The sequence below is a fragment of the Exserohilum turcica genome (assembly GCF_000359705.1).
Source record: "Exserohilum turcica Et28A unplaced genomic scaffold SETTUscaffold_3, whole genome shotgun sequence".
In the NCBI taxonomy this organism is placed as follows: domain Eukaryota; kingdom Fungi; phylum Ascomycota; class Dothideomycetes; order Pleosporales; family Pleosporaceae; genus Exserohilum; species Exserohilum turcicum.
In genome coordinates this window covers 507,744-532,867 of record NW_007360136.1, presented here as the reverse complement: position 1 = coordinate 532,867, position 25,124 = coordinate 507,744, and the positions used below count along the sequence as shown (strand labels likewise).

The 25,124-nt window shown below is 54.1% G+C and overlaps 6 protein-coding genes across 6 annotated transcripts; 4 read left to right on the top strand and 2 right to left on the bottom strand.

Moving 5' to 3' along the window:
- Positions 1-1,718: 1,718 nt before the first annotated feature.
- SETTUDRAFT_116754 (uncharacterized protein) lies at positions 1,719-7,230 on the bottom strand (the record flags this gene model as incomplete). Its single annotated transcript, XM_008029027.1, has 2 exons — positions 1,719-6,994; positions 7,049-7,230. 2 exons carry the CDS (start codon positions 7,228-7,230, stop codon positions 1,831-1,833), a joined length of 5,346 nt encoding a protein of 1,781 aa, XP_008027218.1. The 3' UTR covers positions 1,719-1,830.
- Positions 7,231-7,646: 416 nt separating this feature from the next.
- On the top strand, positions 7,647-9,491 carry SETTUDRAFT_41891 (uncharacterized protein; the record flags this gene model as incomplete). Its single annotated transcript, XM_008028877.1, has 2 exons — positions 7,647-9,368; positions 9,439-9,491. The coding sequence occupies one exon, from the start codon at positions 7,647-7,649 to the stop codon at positions 9,183-9,185; it is 1,539 nt and encodes a 512-aa protein (XP_008027068.1). The 3' UTR covers positions 9,186-9,368; positions 9,439-9,491.
- A 1,625-nt stretch (positions 9,492-11,116) lies between these two features.
- SETTUDRAFT_179295 (uncharacterized protein) lies at positions 11,117-14,281 on the bottom strand. Its single transcript, XM_008029026.1, has 6 exons — positions 14,208-14,281; positions 14,046-14,138; positions 13,903-13,988; positions 12,715-13,851; positions 12,547-12,667; positions 11,117-12,499 (listed from the first exon to the last, which is right to left on the bottom strand). The coding sequence occupies exons 1-6, from the start codon at positions 14,241-14,243 to the stop codon at positions 11,345-11,347; spliced, it is 2,628 nt and encodes an 875-aa protein (XP_008027217.1). The 5' UTR covers positions 14,244-14,281; the 3' UTR covers positions 11,117-11,344.
- Positions 14,282-15,591: 1,310 nt separating this feature from the next.
- On the top strand, positions 15,592-18,393 carry SETTUDRAFT_154284 (uncharacterized protein; the record flags this gene model as incomplete). Its single annotated transcript, XM_008029025.1, has 7 exons — positions 15,592-16,176; positions 16,225-16,346; positions 17,034-17,175; positions 17,231-17,291; positions 17,342-17,811; positions 17,913-18,140; positions 18,196-18,393. 7 exons carry the CDS (start codon positions 15,592-15,594, stop codon positions 18,391-18,393), a joined length of 1,806 nt encoding a protein of 601 aa, XP_008027216.1.
- An 892-nt stretch (positions 18,394-19,285) lies between these two features.
- SETTUDRAFT_179293 (uncharacterized protein) lies at positions 19,286-21,360 on the top strand (the record flags this gene model as incomplete). Its single annotated transcript, XM_008029024.1, has 3 exons — positions 19,286-19,902; positions 19,974-20,317; positions 20,373-21,360. 3 exons carry the CDS (start codon positions 19,286-19,288, stop codon positions 21,212-21,214), a joined length of 1,803 nt encoding a protein of 600 aa, XP_008027215.1. The 3' UTR covers positions 21,215-21,360.
- A 286-nt stretch (positions 21,361-21,646) lies between these two features.
- Positions 21,647-23,992, top strand: SETTUDRAFT_163502 (uncharacterized protein). Its single transcript, XM_008029023.1, has 3 exons — positions 21,647-22,352; positions 22,411-23,030; positions 23,091-23,992. The coding sequence occupies exons 1-3, from the start codon at positions 21,992-21,994 to the stop codon at positions 23,730-23,732; spliced, it is 1,623 nt and encodes a 540-aa protein (XP_008027214.1). The 5' UTR covers positions 21,647-21,991; the 3' UTR covers positions 23,733-23,992.
- Positions 23,993-25,124: the final 1,132 nt, after the last annotated feature.

Here is a 25,124-nt window from a genome sequence, read left to right as displayed (position 1 = left end):
AGCAGCCGAATGTTTTACGAAAAAAAAAGAATGATAGGAAAAAGAATATACATACATACATACTAGGGGGTGGGGGGGAGGCATGTATAGTGGTAGATTGTATATGTGTACTTTGATACACAATCGCTAGATGCATGTAATTTTGGTTCTCGAACAAATAATAAGAAATAAGAAAGGAAAAGAAAAGACAGTGTTCTTCTCATTCACGCTTAGTCGTTTACAACTATTGTTATCATTGCTAAGCGCTCATGATGCAGCCGTTGGATACTCGATTCGATTCGATTCGATTGGGTTACTCGGGTACTCAGTCCCCCGCATACTCATGTATCTCCAATGGACATACATGTCACGTATCTGTGTCACGTACGTATCCTATGCATGTATCTAGTTATCTATCCGTGTACTTATCTTTTCCCCACACTCCACGCACCGACACGCCACACATGTAGCGATAGCCTCCGCACATAGTCTCCACAGATAACCTCCGCACATATAAATCATCTCCGCACATATAGCCTCCACATATAGCCTCTCCGTATCCACCTACAGCCCACAGGTCTAGGTCTAGGTGCAGGCCTAGGTCTAGGTTTAGGGGTGAGGAGGGGTATCCCTACCTTCTTCTTCTTCTTGTTCCCATTCTTCTTCTTCTTCTTTTTTGATAGATTTCTCCACGGAAGAAACCGGAATTTGGAGCTAGTCAGGCAATGACCTAGTCATGTACATATTCAGTTACTTGGCTGATTGATTGATTGATTCGATAGCTGATTTGTTGATTCTGTGGTTCTGTGATTCGTTGCTACATAGGGAGTTGGTACGCCTCACTTTTTACATTACGTTACGTTACGTTTTGTTATGTTAACTATGTTATGTTATGTTACTCGTCGCATCACATCACATCACTCCACCCCCATCTATCCATCTATCAGTTCTTCCCCGCTACCACTACTATACTCCCCCGCTTTCCCCACTCGCTGGATGTCGAGATTGCCGGCTCCCCCACTTTGTTCCCTTGTCATGGAGCTACGGTTATATCTGTGTGTGCGGGAGTGTTTTACTGAATCACATGTTATCCTGTCTACGCGTCGCACTGAGCTGTTTCTATTCATTCTAGCTACCTGAATGGATGGAAGAGGAAATCAACGATGGAATAATGCAATGTGTGTGGCAAGAAAGTGGATGCGTAAGTAAGTCACTATGTATCTCCATCACGGTATATCGATGTAAAAGTACATGCAAATGTAAATGCACGTTTATCAACTGATTTCTCATTTCTCAACACGCCCGAAACAAGATGTGTGTGTGTGTGTGAGAGAGAGAGAGAGAGAGAGAAGTAGAAGGAGGAGGAGGACAAGGCTAAAAAATAAAGAGATATCATTGCCGTGTCCAAGCGCCGACGCCAATACTGATAACGGCAAAGCCGCTAAACCTACGAGTCAGGGCATGCAAGTCACACACATACACACATATACATTACTGTGTTGCGCCAATACCTACATACACTAGAATCAAGAAGCCATACTCATAAACATTCATTGCAAAGGGGAAGTACAGGCATCAGCATCACGCACAACACAACATCTCAACCCAATCTCACCATGCATATAAAGTTCAATACTAAAACGTCGAATTCCAAAAAAAAACATACGTAACTACATACATACATGCGATATTATACCAAAGCCCGCTCTTTTTGCCAAACGCCCTAAAAAAAACCCCCATGAATGCTGGCTATAGTGAAGAAAAATAGAAAACCTCATAGCATGTAGGTCTACAAGCATAAATAGCAAGACTCCCCCAAAAAAGCACAAGAACTGTGAGTGAACAGGGGACCTAGTGCTTCTTACTCTTCTTCTTGTCTTTTTTCTCCTTCTTCTCCTTCTTCTTCGGTTCTTCTTGCACCACTTCTTCCACTTCTTGCACTTCTTCAGCATCCACATCCTGCATCTCCACATCCTCACCACCCTCCTCCTCTTCTTCTTCCTCTTCCTCCTCGCTTTCAGAATCCGAATCGCGCTTCTGCCTAGCATCACCACGAGCGACATCATTGACCTCCTCGACAACTTCCTTGAGCGGATCGCGAATCTTGACTGGGGCAAGGACATCAAACGCACCGGTACCCACAGTGCTCAGTCTGCCGACGACAATTCGCGCACTGGGGTTCTTGAGCTCGTCCCAGTCGCGCTCGAGCACCGCATCTTTGAGGAACCCAACCGTTGTTTCGAAACTCATCTTCATAAACGGGCTTACGTTGCCCTTCATGCCGATGCGGTTGAAGGGCGTGAAGCCTCCACCCTTGGTCATTGTGTCGGCAATGAGGTTGAGATGGCGCTGGTCGACGCTGATGCCGTGGCCAGAGAAAACGGCGTGCATTTCACGCACAATGGTCGCTCGCGCCGCCTCGACTCCGTACAGGTGCAGCATCGCTGCAATGTCGTTGGTCAGAATGCGGTTCACGTCGATAATGTGCCCGTATTCACGCATGGCAATGAGGTTGGAGCCTTCGGTGTTGATGACATTCTCGGGAACATCCTTGGACTGCGCCGAAAACTGTGCTGCTGTGATGCCAGGGATCACGTGGATCGTGGCAAAGTTGGCTGCCTCCTCAACGTGGTGCAGCATGAGGAGCTTGGGGGTGGCTGCTGGGAATTCAAAGTTGATCTCACAGAATCCGCCCTTGCGGTCGTCAAAAGTAAAGTCAAAAATGTCCCTGTTCTTGTTGCAGATGCGGTCGCGACGAATGTCAGAGGCCTCATCGGTGGGTACCAGCCTCTGTTCATCTTCGTCGTCTGACTCTTGGTCGGGAGTGGTGGCGCGCGAAGGCTTGGGGCTGCCGCCGTACGTCTCATCGTCGTCGCTGAGCTCGTCCTCTCGGTCGAGCCTGTCGTTGGCAGCTTGCTCTTCCTCCTCTGGCTCTTCATAGGCTACACTGTCCTCACGCCTGCCTCGGTCCTTGGCATGAGTAGTGTCATTGTCGCCCTCGCCATCATCACTGTCGTCGTCCTCGGCGCCGCCTTCCCGACCAGCCCTCATTGTCTCTTCAGACTCTTCGACAGTTGCCTCGCCACTCCTGCCAGTCTTCTCACCAATCGTGGGAATACTGGCCGAGTTTGCCGTCGAAAGCGACTTGTTGGCGCCCTTCTTCTTCAGGTCAACGCGTATCATCTTTTGCAGGCGAGGGCAGAACTTCTGCTCGAGAGCCTCGGCGACGTCGCGAACCTTGATGGCGTACTCCTTGGTGTACTCCTTGGCAGGGTAAAAGTCCAGACGGACCTTGTAGCTTCTCGCCTGACCATACTGCGTACCAGTGCCGGATGTCTCCGTGACCGTCACCTTGTCAAGCACAGCCGAGAGCGGCAGACGCGTAATGCTCTTCGCAAACTTCTCGTTGTCCTCCTTTGACAGTTCAGGATGAGGATACAGTTGCATCGATGGGGTGGAGATTTTGGCACTTGCCGTCATGACGATTTCTCGCAGACGAGGGATACCAAGAGTGACGTTCTTCGCAGAGTGACCAGCCAAATGGAAGGTGTTGAGCGTCATTTGTGTGGAGGGCTCACCGATAGACTGGCCAGCCACGACACCGACAGCCTCACCAGGCTCGACAAGAGATCTGAGGTATTTGAGGTCGAGCATCTGCTCAAAGGTACGCTTGAGAATCTCGCCCTCTTCGTCCTTCTTCTTGTTCTTGAGCAGCTTGTCTGGGTTCTTGTCACAGTACTCGCGCTTGGCCTGCAAGAACATCTCAGAAGTACTGCCGCTGTGTCGTGAGGGAGTGTAGACGGCAGTGGCAGGATCCATGGCTGCGACTTCACCCTTCCTGGCCTTCTTCATGGCCTTCTTGTTGTACTCAACAGCCTCGGCACTGGACACGCGTGGGTAGGCCTCTGCCGTGTGGAGGGCTTGAGCCAAAGAGTAGAAGTTCTGGGCCTGGAACTTGAAGTCATTGAGGTACTTTTGTTTTGTCGTGTCGAGACCGTCTTCGCCGTAGAGGAACTGGACCATGGAGCCGTCTGAATCGCGAACAGAGGTATCGTATTCGACGCGAAGACCCTCCATACCCTTGATGATACATCGTTGCAGGTAACCAGAGCGCGAAGTCTTGACAGCGGTATCAATGAGACCTTCGCGACCAGCCATCATGTGGAAGTAGTACTCTTGCGGCCGGATACCAGTCAAGAAACGGTTGACAATGTAACCACCAGCGCGGACGCTAGTTTCAAAGGGCTTGAAACACGGCAATGTCTTACCGCTAATCATGACTGGAACCCTTCGGCCTTCCAGAACTTGCTGACCAAGGTTACACGAGATTTGGTTGGCGTTGACCATACTACCCTTGGCACCAGAACCCGTCATAGCCTGCATTTGGTTCTTGGGGAACGGCTTGATGAGCTTGTCAGGTAGCACAGCCGCAGTGACTGCCGAAGAGATCTTGCTGTTTGCCGTGTTTGTGAGCAAGTCGAGGCCGTGTTGCTTGGTGTCATCTCGCAAAACTGCCTCGAGTCGTCGCCGCAGCTCGGGATTGGTAGGGTCGATGTTTTCGGCGTTCAGAGTAACATACTTGGCAGCCACTTCAAATCCAAGCTTCTCTGCTTTTTGGAGCTCTTCCAGCCTTGCCTTGTCTCCCTCTTCAGTAAGAATAAGATCTTCGACACCACAGGAGAAGGCACGCATGTGCAGCATCTTGGTAAGCAACCGTCCAATGATACTCAAGGCCCTTCCGGCAATGGTCTCGCCATAAGCCTCGTAGATGCCGTTGATCAGACCACCGGCAGCAGGCCCAATCTGACTCTTGTCCATGATACCAGTCAAAAGCGCGCCATCCTTGACTATGACAAACTGCTCTTCGGAGTGTGCACCCCACAGCTTGCCATTGGTGGATGACTTGGACGAAAGTGTCAGGTTCTGGTACTCTGCGGGCTTGATGTTCTTCAAGACAGTGGTGATGATTTGTTTACCCGTCCACAACGGCCGAGGCTTCAGGACAGCAGGTGCCACAGTCTCAAGCCTGCCCGAGGTTGTATGGCCATCCTCCGGCCGCAAGCAAGAATAGAGCAGCTGGTGGTACTCTTCTCTTGTAAAAAAGGTATCCTTGTTGGACAGCCAGACACCCATAGAGATGTGGTCTTGAATCAAACCTCGCAGGGGTTTTCCGGCAGTCGCAGACAGATACTGGTGATCGGTGTCCGCTACAGTCATGGCCTCGGCACGGGCAAGCTCGTTCTGCGGGAAATGCATGTTCATTTCGTCACCGTCGAAATCGGCATTGTAAGTGTTACAGTTGGCGTAGTGCATGCGAATCGTCTTCTCTCCTGGCAAGACACGTGCTCGGTGCGCCATCATAGAGGGCTTGTGCAGTGTCGGTTGTCGGTTCATGATGACCACGTCGCCGTTGTTGAGGTGGCGATGTACCTTCTTGTTCCTGGCACCGTTCGAGTACGAATTCGATGGGGCGAGGAGTTGGTTGGCCAAGGCTAATCGCTCCTCGTAGTTCTTCTTCTTAAGTGAAATGACTTGCCCATATTCGTTCTCAATGGCATGGGCTCCAGGCCACTTGTCTGGCCCATTGAGTACCGCTTCCTTGAGGTCGTAGAAGTTGTGGTTGGTGACTGGCTCGGGGTATGTGAGCTTGATGGCGAATACTGGAGGCACACCAATTTCATTGGTTTCAATGTTGGGATCAGGCGAAATGACACTTCGTGCGGCAAAGTTGACACGCTTTCCCATCATGTTCTTTCGGAAGAGACCCTCCTTCTTCTCAAGATTCTGCTTGATTCCATCGGCATTGGTCACCGCAGCGCGGCCTTGCACGGGGTTGGCATCGCGGTCGATGAGGGCGTTGACTGCGCCCTGCAGGTTGACAAACTGGGTCTGCATGTCGTCAAAGTTTCGCTGTCGGTATCCCAGTTCGTTTGGCTTTCCCTGCATTTCCTGGCTGATTTGGCGAATAGTTTCGCATGCCTCGAGTATGCCTTTGTAGAGCTTGTTCTTGGCTGATTCAGCAATGGAGTCGCCTGTCTTGTCTTCTGGTCTGAACTTGTTGGGAGGGACAATAACGGCTTGAGTGAAGAACATGTCAGCGCTCACATCCACTAGAGACTTGGATCCGTATGGACTGTAAATCAACCGCATCATCTCCGATTCGTTCTCAAAGAGCAGAGTCATGGCAGCCTTGACTTCGGTCGAGTTGACATACTCTTGCGCAGGGTCTAGAGTCTCGGCTGTCTTTGCTTTCCGGGCCATGCGTGACTCTGTGGCGACAAGCGAGCCGTCGGCTTGTTGTACGTCTTCCATGTCGACATCTTCATCTTCCTCGGAAGCGGGGTCGAGGTCCGCCACACCCTCATCCGCGTGCACATGCTGCTTCTTCGCCTTTGCGTCTCGCCGAGCCAGCACATCGAGGGGGTTTTGGATGCGCTTCTCAGCCTGCGCCATCTTGGTCTTGTCTTTTTGGCTAAGTGCCTTTCGGAAAATCTTGATAGCCCGGTCCTTGCGGTACGTGGGACTGATACCCTGGCAGTTGCCACAGACCTTGCGCTTGACGAGTTCTGCGTAGAATTCCTTGACCACCAGCCGCCGCGCGTCGGAAATGGCTTCATTCTTTTCGCGCACCGACCTAGCATCGTGCTTTGAGATGCCTGCTCGCTTCATACACTTCTTGACGTAGTTGTTTCGCTGCGAGATGATGTCGTCATTGTCGTCGTCATCTTCGGAATCGTCGTTGGTCTGTCTGCTCGTCTTGCCCTTTTCGATGTTGATGTGCTCGTGCATGTCGTTTGCTTCCTGCACTAATCCGCATCGTATCAATCGCAGCTTGGAAACGAATTCGTTGACCTGCACGCGGGCGAGCTTGAGCTTGTGGCAGTATGCGCATTTGCCTCGGAGCAGTCGCAACAGCTGGTCCATGAATGTGAGGTGGTATACAGGTACAGGGAGCTCGATATGGCCGCAGTGGCCCGGACAGCCTAGGAAGGTGGTGAGGCCGCATGTTCCGCATCTTGTAGACTGTCAGCAAAGAGGGCGGAGCTTTGAATGGCCTGATGAAGCTCACGGGTTGTCCAGAAAAGCACCCAATGCTGCATCGTGCAGACCTCCAGGCACTGGGTGCAGCAGCGAGTCGAAGGTGGTTGGATTCGTGATGCGCTTCACCGAGAGCGACTTGATGTCTTTTGTAGTAAGAAAGCCAAACTCGACGCCATTAATGGCCGAGGACGTTGGCTGGTGGGTGTTCATGGCGGCGCCTCTTCACCAGCAGCGCCAGTACTCGAAGCAATCCGCGCGCAAAGGCGTTGGTTGTGTTGTTCGCAGCAGCGCGAAACTTGCGGGGAGTTTTTTCGGGACCAGAAAAGTTCGCCCAGGGTTTAGCGGGCATGCGCGCCAAGACTACTAGCCTAGTCGCAGCCTGCATTTCGCGTCACTCCGCAGCCACGGCCTTTCATCGTCGCCATCTCGCCCACCACTACACCCCGCGCGCACGCAGTCCGGAGCCACTCTCTTGCGAAAATTCCCGCCAATTGACCGCGAACAGCGACGTGCTGTGAGCAGCCCGACAAGTCGCCTGGCAGCCGGTGTGCGCTATCAGAATCTCACCCCCGAAACTCCGCATCCTCACACGACCGACGCCCGACCTCATACCACCACCACCCATCATGACCATGGCGGAGAAGCGCCCCTATCCCGACGGCCAGGGCCCAAATGGCGACGCCAAGCGCGCGAAGCCATCAGATGCCGTCGAAGCTGCAAAGGCCAAAGCCAAAGCAAAGGCTGCTGAGATTGCTGCCCGTTTCGCGAAGCCGACCGCCTCGTCAACGCCCCCACCGCCGGCGGCTGGGGCTAGCGACGCGGTTCAGGACAAGCTGGCCGCTATGAAGGCGAGGATGGAGGCGCTCAAGGCAGGTTCCGCTGGAGCCAAAGCCCCCACACCCGAATCCACAGGCCCACGCTTTGCGACAACACTGGGCAACCGCCGCTCAGAGACGCCCAAGGTGGACGCGAAACCCAAGGCTGCTACGCCTAAGCAAAAGCAAGCGCAAGAAGAAGAGCTGGAGAACCCATACTTCGACCCCAAGGCTGCTGCTCTTGCCAAGAAGAGGGGCCCCCGTGTTCTCTCCTTCAACGAGCACGGAAAGTACCTTGACCAGGCTTCCAAGCTGCGCGCACAACGCCGACTCGAAGAGATCAAGAAGACACTGGCCATCCAGGCCCGCCGCGCTGGCCTCGACGAAAACAGCGAACGTGGGTTTCTGGTGCAACAACCGCCAGACATTGAATGGTGGGACGAAGGCGTTCTAGCTGACCCCAGCTATGATTGCCTCGACGATCCATCCAAGGTCAAGGTTGAGACTGACGACTCCATCATTACACTCTACGTCCAACACCCGCCCCTGCTCAAAGCACCCCAGGATCAGCGTCTAGTTCAAGTCAAACCCATGTACCTGACTACGAAAGAAACCCAGAAGCTGCGCAGGATGCGCCGTGCCGCTGATCTAAAAGAACACCAAGCCAAGATTCGTCTTGGTCTGGAGCCGCCTCCGCCACCCAAGGTCAAGCGTGGAAACATGATGCGCGTCATGGGAGAACAAGCCATTGCCGACCCCACGGCTGTCGAGATGCTCGTCGAGTCACAAATTCAGCAGCGCCACGACGATCACGTTAATGCCAACGAGGAGCGAAAATTGACCAAAGAACAAAGACAGGCCAAACTCGCTTCCAACCAAGAAAAGGACGCGCAAAAAGGACTGTACATGTGTGTCTTTAAGATTAATACTCTGGCGTATGGCAAGCACCGCTTCCAGATCGACAGCAACGCCAAGGAATATTCGCTCACTGGCATCACTCTTTTCAATCCCGATCTCAACCTTGTCGTGGTTGAGGGAGGCGCATATGCAATCAACAAGTACAAGAAGCTCATGCTTCAGCGCATCAAATGGCATGAGAATGGTCCCCCTACAGAGAACCAGGCTGAGAAACAAGCTTCTGACCCACAATGGTTAAGGCCGCTTACCGACACGGGTGACGTAAAGGACAACTCGTCCAACAAGTGCATACTCATCTTCGAGGGTGAGATCAAGGAGCGGTCCTTCCGCAAATGGGGCTCAAGAGTATGCGAGACCGCTGGCGAGGCTCGCGAGACACTTGGTCGCGCCAAGCTTGACAGCTTATGGGCGCTTGCAAAGAGCATTGATTGAACGTGAGCTAGAGCGAGTCGTTAGCAATCAGTAATAGTTATACTGAGAATACGACGATACTAACTCGGCTCGATAGCTGGATGCACACACACACCAACTGCGAAGGCGTTTTTTGCTCGGAAAAACAGTATTCTGGGACTAGGGATCATGTTGTTTATTTTATTTTTCTCTTCGTCTTCAAATGTAAGTTTACTCATAACTCTATAGAAATTTGGGAATCGACGTATTAATGCATTACTCTTTGGTCTGTCAGCACCTATAGTCGTGATGTCACTTGCACCACCACCACCACCACCTCCTCCACCGTTACCACCACTACAAAAGTCCCTGGAGATACCAGTACCCCTTTACTTACCCCCTTTACCCTGCTGACGACGATAATGATGATGTCAAGTCCCAACGCTTGCATCTAGGATGCAGCGTCACTGTCAATATTACAACTTGACTCCCATCTCGCGTAGATGCATAACTCGATGCCCGCAGAACCCGGGACTAGCCTACTTCCCTTGCCCTCTTTTTTGTGGCTACCAAGAACGTGCTTTGCTGATTGCTGCTTTCAGATATGCCATTAGATTGGTCCTATTGATCTGGTGTTCATACATACATACATACACGGTGAATTATCAGACCATCCATTATCTCCTAGACAGGCACTGCTAGTACGACTGCTCGCACATTTGCGACATAATTATCCATTCATTCCCCTTCTTGCTGAAGCAAAACATGACCGTTGCACAGCTATCCACAGGTAAGCTTTTGTTTTTTGCGCAGCTGGAGGCAATGATGAGTTCACTTTGGAGTCGCTGTGGAATACGAGGTGAAATGAAATAGTATACTGTGTTGAGTGAGAGAGGAGAGGAGATGGTATGGCATGTATGGTTAAGAAAAGGCACAGGAACGGCATACCAGTTTTTCTTGTCAAGAGTAATAATAATAAGATCATAATGAGAAAGCACATTCCTCCATCATCATCATCATCATCATCATCCTCGTCACTCATTCTATGAAACTCAAGCATTCAATTCCCCTTTCCAGCTACATGTATACAATACCAACATAGTCCAACACACACATACACACACATACATACATCTCTACATCAAGCATAGACATAACATACATAACATAACACACATACAAACCTTTATTGAGAAATGCCAAGGGCAATCCACACCAAGGCAAAGCGGAAAATCAAACTTCTAAATTCTAATTCAGATTCAGATTATGTATAGGGGAAAAGGGTCTATATACATGCATATATTCGAATATGAGAAGGAAGTAATAAAAAATAAATAAGGAGGGAATAAGGAAACAGGGACAAAAGAGAGACAGAGAGAGATGTTGAGGTTGAGGGTGGATGAGGGGAGGACAGAGAGAAGAACAGAGGAGAGAGGAGAGAGCAGGGATCAAGGACGTGAGAAGATGGAGATGGAGATGGAGATGGATATTTCAAACACACACAGACACATACACAGACACAGACACACACGCGCGCGCCTATCCATACATGACGGAAAAGAAAAAAAAGGGGGGTCAAAATGAGAACAGAGAGCAAGAACACAGCACACTATACAAGTGTGCATGCGTAGGTGTACAGTAACACACAAAGTTCCTCTCTTTCTCTCTCTCTCTTTCTCTCTCTCTCTCTTTCTCTCTCTCTCCCCCTCTGTGTTTTTATCACGGTACTCGCTATGGAGAAAGAAAGAAAACCCCCCCCCCAGAACAAAAGAGCAGGTACAGATAGATAGATAGACACACACACATACAAAAAAAAGAAGAAGAGGAAAGAAAGAAAGAAAGAAAGAAAAAAGGAGGACAAGAGGAGAAATAGGCACAAAAGAAAGTAAGAAAGGGGAAAGAGAAAAAAAAAAGGTTGGAAGAAAAATAGAGACGAGATAAGGAAAACGCATGCAATCAACTGTGGTTGTCAACGACGCCCTTTCCTCCCCTCCATCTTCCTCCACTTACACACATACAGACAGACAGACACACAGTACACAGTACACAGATAGACACACAACTGTCAACTTTGCAGTCCCCATCTCTTGTCTCTCTCTCTCTCTCTCACAAAAAAAAGAGGCCCATTAGTTCCCTTAAATTTCCACACACACTTCCAGCTGCCCTTCGAAAGCACTTTATCCCACATATATATAGTCCGCTCACACGCCTAGATAAGTACCGCTAATCATCTTCTTGACGGTATTCACGGGTTTCCACTCGATAGCGGGGCTCGGCGGGGCGTTTTCGTCAATGTCGGCAAAGGGGTCGTCTTCGGCGTCGTCCTTTTTGGTGCTGAGCGACTGGCTCATGCTGACGCCTAGGCCGCTGCCGAGCGCGAGCGAGTGCTCGTCGCTGATTTCCCAGCGGGCTTCCGTGTTGCCGGGATTGGCCTGGCCGTCGGTCAAGAAGCGCGCGCGAAGGGTTTGTGCGACCGAGTCTTTGGCGAGGGTCACGTCGCCCAGGCGCCAGTAGATGAGGCTCTTGTCGCGGGAAAAGGTGCCGGCGGGCTTGGACTGACAGGATGTCGCTTTTGAGCCGGGCTCGAGGCGGATCACCAGCACGAGGTTTCGCATGGTGATGCTGGTGGCGGTGCCGAGGTCGAATTTGGGGTTGAGCGAGTAGTGGAGGATGACAGAGGTTTGTGTGGGTTCTGGCTTCCATGCTGGAGAGAGAATGATTGGGGGCAGAGAGCCGACATTGCTCTCTTCAACGTGCAGTTGGTAATGGAAAGCTACCGAAGTTTTGGTAATCTTGGACAGATCCACAGTGTAGCTGCCTGGATTCTCTGGCGTTTGCTCAATGAAAGCGGGATTAGGCGCTACCTTTTCGAGCACAGGGAAATTCTCCAGACGTATACTCTCGGTGCCGAATGGACCAGCAGAAATATCAACAGGATTATATGCAAGCGCAACCTGCCCGATTACCATTGCCTTGGTGACATTACCCTGTTCGAACCAAGCGCTGACCGTCTCCACTAATGACGCATTGAGCCCCGGTTCATGCAGGTCGGGATGCTTTACCGTAGAGCTAGCGGAGCTACTCAAGGATCGGCCCGACCGGATGGACTGTGTATCCGATGCGGCGTGGTCTTCTGACAACAAGGCGCGATGTGGTTTGGACGCTGGCGAAGAAGGCTGTGGGGGTAAAGCAGGTGGAGAAGCAGCCCCCGAGGCGGGGCCAGAATCACTACTCAATGGTAATGGGACTTCGCCTATACTTTGAAGTTCTGGCGTTGCGGGGCTGGGCACGAAAATCGTGTTACGAACATCTCGTCGGCCTCGCAGTGTGGTCGCCCGTTTTGGCTGTGCGGCTTGCTATTCCAATGTCAGTGTGCATCCCTTGCGTTTCCAGATATACGTACTGCACGCAGCGTGTTGACTAGGTTCGCTGTAGCTGCATCTGCATCGCCGTCTTCTTCCTGGATCGGGGCGTTTCTGATATCAAGTTTAAATTGAGGAGGTGCACTCCCCTCGGGTTGCGCGCTAATGTTTGTCAGCTCTGTAAGCTCGCGGATTTCCGGCATACTTACAATCCAGCCTCCCTTTCGGCTTCGGTAATGGCGTCCATGGCAGACGGACGCATAGAGTAGCCCTCAGCGTCTTTTGCTGGCTCTGTCTGCGTTTCCTTGGTTGGAACTGGCGGTGCCGACTCATCGACCTCTGGTATAGGTTCCGGTGCAGAGGAGGTTCCATTCACAGCACGGGGCTCCTCTGCCTCTTCCTCCATCTCCAAGGTCGACTCGGGTATAGTTCCGTTTGCAGCCGGTTCGGGGCTGGCTTGGCGAGTGAGGCTGGGAGACTCTGATGTTTGCGAGGCCTGCTGAGAAAGGCGCTTCAGCGGCGAGGTTGGACGCTCTGCGGTTGAACTCAGGGCAGGTTCCTCGTTCTTCTTTGCTTTGCCCTTGCCGAATCCACTAAAAGCGGAACCCAGATTTGCCGACGATTTCCGGTCTGGCGATGTCGCGCGTCCGTATGGGTGGGCGCTCTTTCGTCGGCCCAGCACCGTCCCGAATCGCTTGAGAGGATTGGAGCTGTGCTTCTCTTGCGCCGAGCCGCTCTTCTGGCTGCGGTTGTCGTCTGCTGCCGTCGGCGACGTGGGCAGGGGCGGCGGCGCCAGATTGGCTGGGGTATTGCTCATCTTCCGCAAAGGCGGAGGGGCCTCGCCGCTTCGCATGCGCAGGGCCCATGTCTGGATCTCATCGGCCGTCTCGATGTTCAACATGGCGTTGAGCGTCTCCTCGGCTGTGGTCCGGCTGCGCTCGACCTGGTCAACCTCGTGCGTCTGGAACTGGGTGAGCACATCGCGCAGGTGGTTGAGACGGGTTTCGTCAATGGCCTGCAGCTGCTCGAAAACGTAGGGAGCCTGCGTGTCCCACTGCAGCTCGGCCTTTTCCATGTCCTGCACCGCCTCGGCGACCGAGGACGCTTTGGCCTTCGATCCCTTATCACGAAGTTTGGCCTGCTTCTTCTGCGCCGTGTCGATTTCTTTGGCAATGGCGGCGAGGTTTCCCTGCATGTTAGCCATGGCCTGCATCTCGCGGTTGTTGGCGGAGAAGTCACGGAGGGGGCGCTCGACGTCGGCCTCGATCTTGGTCGCGAGGTGGGCGTGCGATTGGGCGACCGACTCGGTCGCGCTGACAATCTTCTGCCATGGAGTCGCGAGGACGCTGGGGGGCGGTCAATTCATGCGCGTGCGGGGGCTCGAGAGGCATGCATACCCTAGGTCTGACGAGTCGTCGGGCGGGTGCTTGTTGGCGAGCTTGCGCAGGCCTTGGACATAGTGCTCTTCTACGCGACGGCGTTCCTGCGTAGTCGGTGAGTGTGCCGTGCAGCAGCAGCGCGTGTCCTAGGGCCGACCAACCTGCAGCCAGTCGGCGATATGCGTGTTCAATTGGCCAACATGCTTCATGCGACTGTCGAGCACGGCCACGGCTTGCGCGGGAGAGAGCGACGTCTGCGGATGGGGTGAGCGGATGCCGTGAACTCGGGCCTCGCGGGCGCTGGGGGGGGGAGCCTCTCTCACCAGCAGTGCCGGATATTCCTTGCGTTGGAGCTCCATGGCGGGGATGCGGCGGGGGGGCGAGGGGAAAGGCGCGCAGCCGGAGAGGTGCGGTCCGGGGCGTGTTTACATGAAGAGACGAGAAGGCCGTGGGCGGTGGGCGGTGGGCGGTGGGCGGTGGTTCAGAGCGTGGGCGTCGTGGAAGCCGTTCCGCCTGCGCTGTCAGTGGTGGCTTGGGGCTCGTCGCTTTGGGCCTAGTCGACAGCCGCGGTTGGGCCGGGGACTGACGTAACCTTGGGTGCTGTGTACAAGTACATGTACATGTATGCAGCGCCCCCCAGGCATTATTCCCCCGGCCCCCCCAGACACAGCGCCCGCGGTGCGCATCACGAGACTCGCCCAGCGCCAGTGCCAGTGCCAGTGCCAGTGCCAGTGCGAGAGTGCGCGCCCGGCAGCCCTCGCAGCAGCCGTCTGCGGGGCCCCAATAGGGCGCAGTTGGGTGCCAGCCATGCCCTTATTCGGCCCATCTCATGCCTTGCCTGTGCCTTGGCACCGCGCCCACGACGACGACGACGACGGCCACTGCTACAACCACGACGACGACGGCGCCCGCAACCACATCCTCGTCCTTGCTCTCTGCTGCCTGGCCCCCGCATTCCTGCCCGCCCCCCAGCCACGGCCCGCGACACATGGCCTCGTCCGACTGGCGATCCAGCCTGGGCTTCTCTGCTCGCCTGCTGGCTGTCACCAAGATGCAAGTAGCATGATCTCCATTCTCGGCGCTAGGCAAACCCGGTGCAGGGCTGCCGTGTTCCATGGACAGGGCCTGCCCTGGATCGGGCTGGTGTATGCTCGTCGGCCGTCCACCATGGAATTACAGGCCCAGTTTCTACACGTCACTGTTTGATGTCTTTTCGCCGCCTTCATCTAACTGCGTCACAGATCCTCAGCCTACCAGTCGTCAAACCCGGCGCTGTCAGCAGCCGATGCCCGCAGCGAGGCCACTATAGATGAGACCAACATCTACGACGAGGCTCAGTCGCTGGTGAGTAGCCCGCCGCGGGGATGCTGGCCCTGGCTGTATAACACCTCTGCAGGACGACTATGAGAGACTCTGCGACGACAAGATGATCGGCCTTCCACGGCCTTCACTCGAATTCCCCACACCAGAGGTTAGATGCTGTGCGCTGGCCATGTCAACGCCCATTAATCCCCGCCATAGGATGAAGACTACGTGCCCACGCCAGGCGGCAAGCCGATTGGAAAGTATCACAACGCCGTCTACCACCGCGAGGGACTCTTCTCCGTCATCTACAAATCGCCTGCCCTGGGCCACGATGGCTTCTTTCCGGCAGACTCTCCTGCAAAGAGCAAGCTCGTTGCGCTGAAACTCACCACGCCCTCCGTCATGGAGCCGCCCCACGACTCCAAGCGGGAAGCCAAAATCCTCGCTCTTGCGGCTTCGGAGCGCATCATGCCGCTGCTGGAAACTTTCAGTTTCAACGGGAGCCAATTCGTTCTGGTGTTTCCGTTTATGCGCTACGACTTTGGCGATGTGCTGCACGACAGGAAATTGACAAAGGGCCAAGTCAAGTCGTGCTTAAAAGACTTGTTTACCGGACTGGCGTACATTCACAGCAAGGGTATCGTTCATCGCGACATCAAGCCTTCCAATATTCTCCTCAAGTCCTTGGACGGCCCGGCATTCCTCTCCGACTTTGGCATTGCATGGGCGGCCGGTGTGTCGGGTTCAGAAGCAGCAGACTCCAAGATTACCGATGTAGGAACCACCTGCTACAGGCCACCCGAACTGTTGTTTGGCAACCAAAAGTACGATTGTAGTCTGGATCTATGGGCTGCTGGCTGCACGGTGGCGGAGGCGCTACACCCAGACCACGAGACGCTCTTTGATTCTGGGGAGCTGGGAAGCGATCTGGCGCTGATTCAGAGCGTATTCAAGAAGCTGGGAACGCCGACGCTGCATATCTGGCCGGTGAGTTGCTCATGCGAATCGGCATGAAGCCTTTGCTGATTGGAACAGGAGGCAGCAAGTTTCCGCGACTGGGGCAAGGTGCAGTTCTACGAGTACCCAGCACAGGACTGGTCTGTGTTGCTACCAACTCTTTCTGAGCCAGAACGCGACCTCGTCGGCAGTCTGGTGAGGTACGAAAGCGGCATGAGAACGAGTGCATCAAAGGTACGGATGGTCGATCAGACGCGTAGGCTGAGCTAACATTCGATGCCAGGTTCTGGAGCATGCATACTTTGGGCAACCATAGAGCTCGCATGGGGGACGGGGTCGGAATTGTACGTGATATATTTATTGCATTTACCAAAAAGGATGTGGAGGTGTGGAGCCAAGACCAGGACTGCTGGATAGCGCGGAGGATTTCCGCGTGGACGGGCACTTAGCGCGGGTCAGCTGCGGACATGAGGTCATATCTCGCAGCAAATGATAGAAGCAAGCGAATGAAGCCAGTGCCGCGAGCCTCTGTCGGCGCGTCGTGTGTGTAGCTAGGTGTAGGAGCAATGCAGGCGCTGGGCGAGTGGAAGCGAAGGCGTGCAAGCAAGGCGGGCGGGGCGGGCGCTAAGTAGCACTGGACTGGCTGCAGGGCTGACCCTCGGGCCATTCACAAGCAGCAGCGTCACGACAGCAAAACACGGGCAGAACAACAAAGCGCATTCTCGACTCGTGCAGCGCCGTCGACAGCGTCCCCCTGTGCCAGGCCTCATTTCACGCACGCCCACGCCCACGCCCGCCTGCATGTCGCCACCGTCAAGATAGCACCTTCTCGGCCCTGGCCCCAAACCACCACCCCACACGTCGCCGCCGCCGCCATTCCTCGCCAGCGACGACCGCTCTGGACGACTCGCCCGACCGCTCAACATGGCGTTTCTATTCCGCAACAAGCAGAAGAACAATCTCGAGCTCACCCGATCCATCAAGGAGCTCACGCTGCGGCTTGGGCAAGAGGACAGGCCCAACCCCAAGGTGCGACGCGGTGGCGGCGTCGACAAGACTGCACAACGTGGCTGACATGTGACAGCTCGAGGAGGGGCTTGCGCTCGACCTGCAGCAGATGAAGATTAGGCTTCAGGGAACACCTGGTAGGGACGGCTCTGCTCTGGGGCCATGTCGAGTGCTGACAGCTGCAAAGACACAGAAGTGAACCCCGAGGCCGTGTTCCAGCTGCTCACCAACATCCTCAACGAAGACGTGCTGTATGTGCTCGCCATCAACATCCACCGGCTTCCGTTTGAATCGCGAAAGGACGCACAGGTCATCTTCTCGACAGCCTTTCGCTACAAGCCCGCCGGCCAGACGACGCCGCAGGTGCTGGAGCACGTTGTTGCATACCGACCGGAGATCATCATTGCGCTATGTCGGGGCTACGACCGGCGGGAGAGCGCCATGCCATGCGGTGGAATCCTGCGCGAGGCGCTCAAGTACGACGCGATTGCTGCACTGCTTCTGTACGACGAGCCAATGGAGGATGGCAAGACGCTGGACCTGGGCAACGTGAATCCCGACCTGCCGTCGTCTGGCAACGGCGTCTTCTGGCGGTTTTTTGGGTGGATCGACAAGGGCGCGTTTGAAGTCAGCGCAGACGCATTCAATACCTTCAGGGTAGGGCTGGACGCCGGTACGAGGACTGCCAAGCAGGGGGGCTGACATGTTGACAGGAGATTCTGACCAAGCACAAGCCGCTGGTGGCGACGTTCCTGCAGACGAATTTCGACGCCTTTTTTTCCAAGTACAACTCGATGCTGGTGCAGTCGGAAAGCTATGTCACGAAGCGCCAGTCGATCAAGCTACTGGGCGAGATTCTGCTGGACCGGGCCAACTACAACGTCATGACGCAATACGTCGACTCGGGCGAGCATCTCAAGATCATCATGAAGCTGCTGCGCGATGACCGCAAAATGATCAACTACGAGGGTTTTCACGTGTTCAAGGTGGGTAGTCTTGTGGCTCGGGGCGCCGCTTGGGGGCAGCGCTGACAGGAAACAGGTCTTTGTCGCGAATCCGAACAAATCCGTCGCGGTGCAACGTATCCTGATCAGTAATCGGGACAAGCTGCTGCGGTTCCTGCCTTCGTTTCTCGAAGACCGCACCGAAGACGAGCAGTTTATCGACGAAAAGAGTTTCCTGATCCGCCAAATCGAGCAGCTGCCGCCGGCGCCCGTCGCCCCGCCCACCGCCATATAGCCCTGTGCGTGTTGTAATGTGTGTTTGTTTTTCGAGTGTCTACATTTTGCATACGACGGCGTTTGAGACTGGATATTGTTTGGGTATATTCCCCTTGGCAGGCGCAGCATCATTGGCGCACAGGTGGCGTGCAGGGCGAAGGACGTGAAGCAATGGACATGGCGACTTTTTGCTTGTGGGAGCACGTGCACACGCGCGGTGGGTTATTTTTGTAGTAAGATGATGATGATGATGATGATGATGACGGGAGAGGGTGTGAAACCGGTGGACGGGCGCCGTGGCTGGAGCCTTGATTTTTTTTGTGCGTGCAGGCAGACAGGGCTGGAGAGAGTTGGCAGAAGACATCAGCGTCATGGGGGGTGGGGGGTCGCGTGCAGTGTTAGTCTGGCGGGCGTCTAGGCGACAATGGCATCACGACGACGACGACGGTGACGGTGGGTGGTGGATCTCGTGGCTGTTTCCCCGCCTCTTGGATCTGGCGTGTGGCACGTGGTTGTGATTGGCTGTCGCGGCGGTGTAGCAGATTACGGGGCCGCGACAGTAGGGAGCTGGCCGCTGTGGCAGGAGAGCCGATATTGCGTGTCGAGGAATGTAAGCGTGGGTGTGGGTGTGTGGGTGTGTGTGTGGGTGTGTGTACAGGGACATTGCATTCATTCCATTTCCCTTTGCGTTTCCTTCTTCTTCTTCTTCTTCTTCTTCTTCTTCTTCTTCTTCTGCTGCTGCTGCTGCTTCTGGAGCGTCCGCCTCCCTTGACGCACCGCCCGCACGCCCGCACGCCCGCACGCCCGCATCCGCCCCTGATGCTAGCCTCTCGCTAGAAGCAGCAAACCGGGGCCTCCGTAGTGCTTGGCGGTGAAGGCTAAGGCGAATCAGGCCCAGGCCGCCAGACAGCATGACTTCAGACCAGACCCGCATCGCTCGCTGGCTCCAGACTCAAGACGCCGCTGCACACCAAGGCCCGCCGCTGAGTCCGGGGAACGAATTCCCCCTTCGCACCCTGCCCTCGCTCCCCTCCGACAGCTCGCTCTCCGACCACGACTCGGATGCAGCCGCCAGACCCGCCCCCGGCATCGACATCTGCACACTGACCCATCCGCCAGCCCTTACCATGACGACGGATGACCACACGGCTGCCCGAAGACGCTCCTCCTCGCTCGCCGGCGCCATCCTGCCCACCACCAAAGACGCTTCCAAGAAGCACCGCCGCCGCCGCTCCGACCACATCGCCGAGGAAGGCGAGGACGACGACGCCGCTGACGGCACCACCAGCGACGACGACGGCACCACCAGCGACAGCGACGACATGAGCGCCGACGGCCTCGACGACGACGAGGAGACGGGCCTGACCAAGCGCGACAGGCGGCGTCGCCGGCGCAGAAAGCGGCGGAACACGCTGCTGGACCAGCGCATTGTGCACGACGACGACACGTACACCAAGGAGGAGAAGAAGCTGGCCGACCAGAACCTCCTCAAGTCGATGCTGGTCAACGCCGTCCTCATCTGCCTCTGGTACGCATACACAACTATATATGTATATATATATATATATATATAGGGGCGAGCCCAGCTAACGCGTCCAGGTATCTCTTCTCCATATCCATATCCGTCTACAACAAGTGGATGTTCAAGGAGGCCAAGGACGACGGCGAGACCACAAACATCTTTCCCTTTCCTTTGTTCACCACCTGCCTGCATATGGTCGTCCAGTTTACCCTCGCATCCCTTGTGCTGTTCCTCGTGCCCGCCTTTCGCCCCGGCCATGATTCCCTCAACCCGAGGGCACGCGCAGAGCCCGCCGATCCCAAGAAGCCCCTCATGACAAAGTGGTTCTACTTTAGCAGGCTGGGGCCGTGCGGTGCCGCGACAGGCATGGATATTGGCCTTGGCAACACGAGCCTCAAGTTCATTTCTTTGACATTTTTCAGTAAGCGTCTCGAGCAGGCCAACACGCGCTGAGCAGGAGGGCTAACGTGAAACAGCAATGTGCAAGTCGTCGGCGCTCGGCTTCGTCCTCCTTTTCGCCTTCCTCTTCCGCCTCGAGCAGCCGTCGTGGCGGCTCGTCTTCATCATTCTCATCATGACGATTGGCGTCGTCATGATGGTGGCCGGCGAGGCTGCCTTTCACACGCTCGGCTTCATTCTCGTCATGGTGTCGGCATGCTCGTCGGGCTTCCGCTGGTCGCTCACGCAGATTCTGCTCCTGCGCAACCCCGCTACGGCGAACCCGTTTTCGTCCATCTTCTTCCTTGCGCCCGTCATGTTCCTCAGCATATTCATTCTCGCGATACCCGTGGAAGGCTTCCCCGCGCTTTTGGAGGGCTTTTCACACCTGTTTGAAACCAAGGGCACGCTTCTTGGCATTGGCATTCTTTTGTTCCCCGGCGTGCTGGCCTTCCTCATGACGTCGTCCGAGTTTGCTCTGCTGAAGCGGACGTCGGTGGTGACGCTTAGCATTTGTGGCATTTTCAAAGAGGTCGTCACCATTGGCACTGCAAACCTGGTGTTCAAGGACCCGCTCACGCCCATCAATCTGACGGGGCTTGTTGTGACGATTGGCAGCATTGCCGCGTACAACTACATGAAGATTAAGAAGATGAGGGAGGAGGCGCTGATGAATGCGCATCTGCAGAACCAGGACGAGTATGCGCCGGTCAACACGGTAGACCCTCTGGAGCGCGACCGACGGGGCAGTATTGTGGTGCGGCCAGGCCAAGGCATTGTGCGCAACAGCCTGCAGCTTGCGCCTGGTGTAAGTGCATCGGCAGGCTTGGACAGCCCAGCGAGGACGAGTCCGCTGAAGCGGCCAGAAGACCATGAGTAGGCATGCATGCATATATATGTCTCTAAAGACGACTATTTGAACCTCAGAACTTGCGCTGAGTAGGTCTTGTGCACCATATCGTTTTTTTTCCTTTCTTTTTTACTGTATTAGCATCAGTGGCGTTTGCAGGTAATCATGGGCATGGCAGAAAGAAATGGCTTTTGTTTGACTGTGTAGCTTTTTCTCTCTCTCTCTCTCTCTCTCTCTCTCTCTCTCTCTCTCCCGTGCTGCGTGTGTATCTCGGCGGTATGCACACAGATATGAAAGCAAGTTCGATTGCAAGCCTGTGCTGTGTCCTCATGGGGCGCGCGCAGCCAATCAGCCACCCATGGCATGATCGCCGTTGAGCCGCCACGGGCTCTAGGCGCACCCTTCTTGGCTGGCAATTACCTCACGAGCACGAGGGACCTGCACGTCAGGAGCTGCATACCGCCACCTTCTGGCGTCGTGGTCTCTCCCGCCCGCTTCATTTCTGTTTCTGCGTCTTGCAGCGAGCCGTCCGACTACAAAACCGCGCAGCGCCCCGTTTCGCGGTGAACGGGCGTGTTTCACCCCCTTCACTCCTTCGCTCCCACGCCCGAGCAGTCAGCCCCATCCGTGGTTTCAGTGGCTCAGCCTGCCGCGGTGCTTGCCACAGGACAGCTACTGTCTGGGATAGCTTGCTGCTAGTCGCCTGGAAATCTGCTGCCACTGCTGCCAGCTTCTCGCCTACTTTTCCTCCACCTGCTCTTGCAACCACGCGCCCACAAACTCGCCACCCCCTCCTCGGCGCCCAACATGAGGCCTCTTACTGCGCTGCTGGCGCTCCCGCTCGCGCTGCTCCCGTCGCTCGCTGTGGCCGAGGGCCTCAAAATCCAAGTCACAAAGGCGGCACAGTGCACGCGCAAGACCAAGAATGGCGACACGCTGTCGATGAACTACAAGGGCACGCTGCTGAGCGATGGCTCCAAGTTCGACTCGAGCTATGATCGCGGCGACCCGTTTACCTTTACCATTGGCATGGGCCAGGTCATCAAGGGCTGGGACCAGGGACTGCTGGACATGTGCATAGGAGAAGGGAGAAGGCTGACCATACCGCCCGAGTTGGGCTATGGAAGCCGTGGCGCAGGCGGCAAGATTCCGCCAGGAGCAACGCTTGGTATGTTTGGGTGCAGCTATGGTTGTGGAGAGTGGACCATGTCTAACAGCGAGTGCAGTGTTTGAGACGGAGCTCATGGGCATTGAGGGTGTCGAGGCGGAACCCGCGAAACCTGCGAAGCCCGAGTCGCCACCTAAACCTAGCGAAGCGGCGCCAGCAAGACCTACCGCTCCTGTTACCGACGACAATGTCAACGAGAACAACGAAGAGGCTGCGCCTGAGAACGTGGCCAAGCCTTCGCCCGCCTCGCAGTCCCACGCTGCTGGTGTTCCAGATACCAGGCCTCTGGAAACGGGGGCACCCGCGGCCGATAACAAGCCGGAGGGCGCTCAGGGAAACCCACTGGATGGCGAATCTGGAAACGGAGAGTGCAATCTGCTTGGGGACTTTGCGTTGTTCGTACAGGGTGCTCTGGGACTTCTTGCAGTGTCGTCGCTTGCCGTCAAGAGAATGCGAGAGCATCCCCGCCGTCCGTTGAAGATTTGGTTCTTTGATGTATCCAAGCAAGTGTTTGGCTCGGTGCTGCTCCACCTCGCAAACGTCTTGATGTCGATGTTGTCGTCTGGTAAATTCGACGTGGCTGTGTCGACCAAGGCTACCACGCAGTATGCCGGCAAGAATGAAGAAGGCGACCAGCCCAACCCATGTTCATTCTACCTTTTGAACCTGGCTATTGACGTAAGTTTGCAGTCTTGCAAAATCCTGTCTAGTACAACATGACTAACTATCCAAATCCAGACGACAATCGGCATCCCCATTCTTGTCCTTCTCCTCAAGGTCCTCCACGCAGCCTTTGCCCGCACGCCGCTCGCCGACCCGCCCGAATCGCTGCGCTCTGGCAACTACGGCCAGCCGCCACGCGCCACATGGTGGCTCAAGCAATCCATCATCTACTTCCTCGGTCTCATCGGCATGAAACTCTGCGTCCTCGTGCTGTTCGCGCTGCTCCCCTGGATCGCGTGGATCGGCGACTGGGCGCTCCGCTGGACCGAAGGCAACACGGCACTTCAAATCGCCTTTGTCATGTTCGTCTTCCCGCTCATCATGAACGCGCTGCAATACTGGATCATCGACAACTTTATCAAGGACCGCGAGTCGTCTGCTTCGGACGGCCGCTACGGCGTCGTCCGCGGCACAGACGAAGATTCCGATCTCGATGATGACGATGACGACAATGCCGAGCACGACGCTGAGTGGCGTGAGCGTCAGCGCAGACGCGAACAGGGCATCGATGACGACGATACTGATGCTGAAGATGGATCTGTAGAGGCGCTCAAGGAAGGCGCTAGAGTTAGAGCTTCCAGGGCTGCAACTAGGTCCGATGAGTATGATCCTGCGCTGCATGGAGCTAGTGGCAGTGGGAAGACGAGGACGGATTAGAGACTTGTTTCGGTGTGTTTTGTAGGCGAGGGGGGGAAGGTGTGTTTTTTTTTTCTTGGGTTGCGGGGAGTGTGTGGTTTTTTTTTTAGGGTTTATCGTATCGTATCGTATTGTATCGGATTTCATTGCATTGCATTGCATTCCATATTGTCTGGTCTAGTCTTTTCGGGTCTCTTTCCGTGTTGCTCTTGCTATCTTGCTGTTGCTATCTTGCTGGTGTTACTGGGTTTCGTCAAGTCTAGTCTAGTCTAGTCTAGTCCTCCTATGCATGTTTCTATGCATGTTTCTATCCATTTTCTGTCCATTTTCTATCCTATCCTATCCTATCCTATCCTATCTCTCGTCTTGCCTTTCTCTTAACCTCTCTCCCTCTCCTTGACACTTGACACTTGACACTGAACACTCAACTTAACTCAACTTAACTTGACACTTAACTTGACACTCGGACCTTGACAACTTGGACGTAGAGATAGACATAACTATACATCCTGGATACTTATACATACACGTAAACGACATTCATGCTCTTGGTTAGGTTAGTGTCGTTGTCGTTGTCGTTGTTGGTGTCTTTGTCGCTGTTGTCATCGTTGTCTTGGTTTATATAACCTGCATATATATCCCATCTATCTATCTATCTCGCATCTATCTTGCATGTATCTCCCATCTATCTCACATACACACATATGTATATATTGTCAATTTATTATCAATGTATTATCAATGTATTATCAGAAGTAATTCATACCTTGCATTCTTCACGTACAACTATAAAATCATATATATACACACATACACATAGAGAGAGAGAGAGAGAGAGAGAGAAAAGCGCGAATCTACCTACTCACTCATTTAGCTCAACCCACTCACTCGGCTCAACACACTCACTTATAACCCACCCATCCCCCAAAATCTGCATCAATCTTTCTTTCTTTCTTTCTAATTACTAAGTAAATCTAACCATGTATAACTAATAGGATAGGATAGACATGATGAAGTAGCAATTAGCCAATTAGCAACTGCCTACTAGATACAAACTAGTAACTACATAGCTAGTAACTACATAGCTAGTAAATAGGAACTGCTGACTAGGAACTACTGACTAGGAACTACTGACTAGGAACTACTGACTAGGAACTATATAGTAAATTGCGATTCTATATATCCACATATACAAGTACATATACATACATCCAAAGACCAAGTATATATAAAAAAGGCACACCCAAAAAAAAAGAAAAACAAAAAACAAGGCTTGAAAGAAGTGAAATTAGATAGATAGAGGTACGTTAATTCTTTGAATAAGCTTTTTGCTTTTGTACACATGTGTCGTGAGTTTTTTTTTTTTTTTTTTTTTTTTTTTTTTTTTTTTTTTTTTTTTTTTTTTTTTTTTTT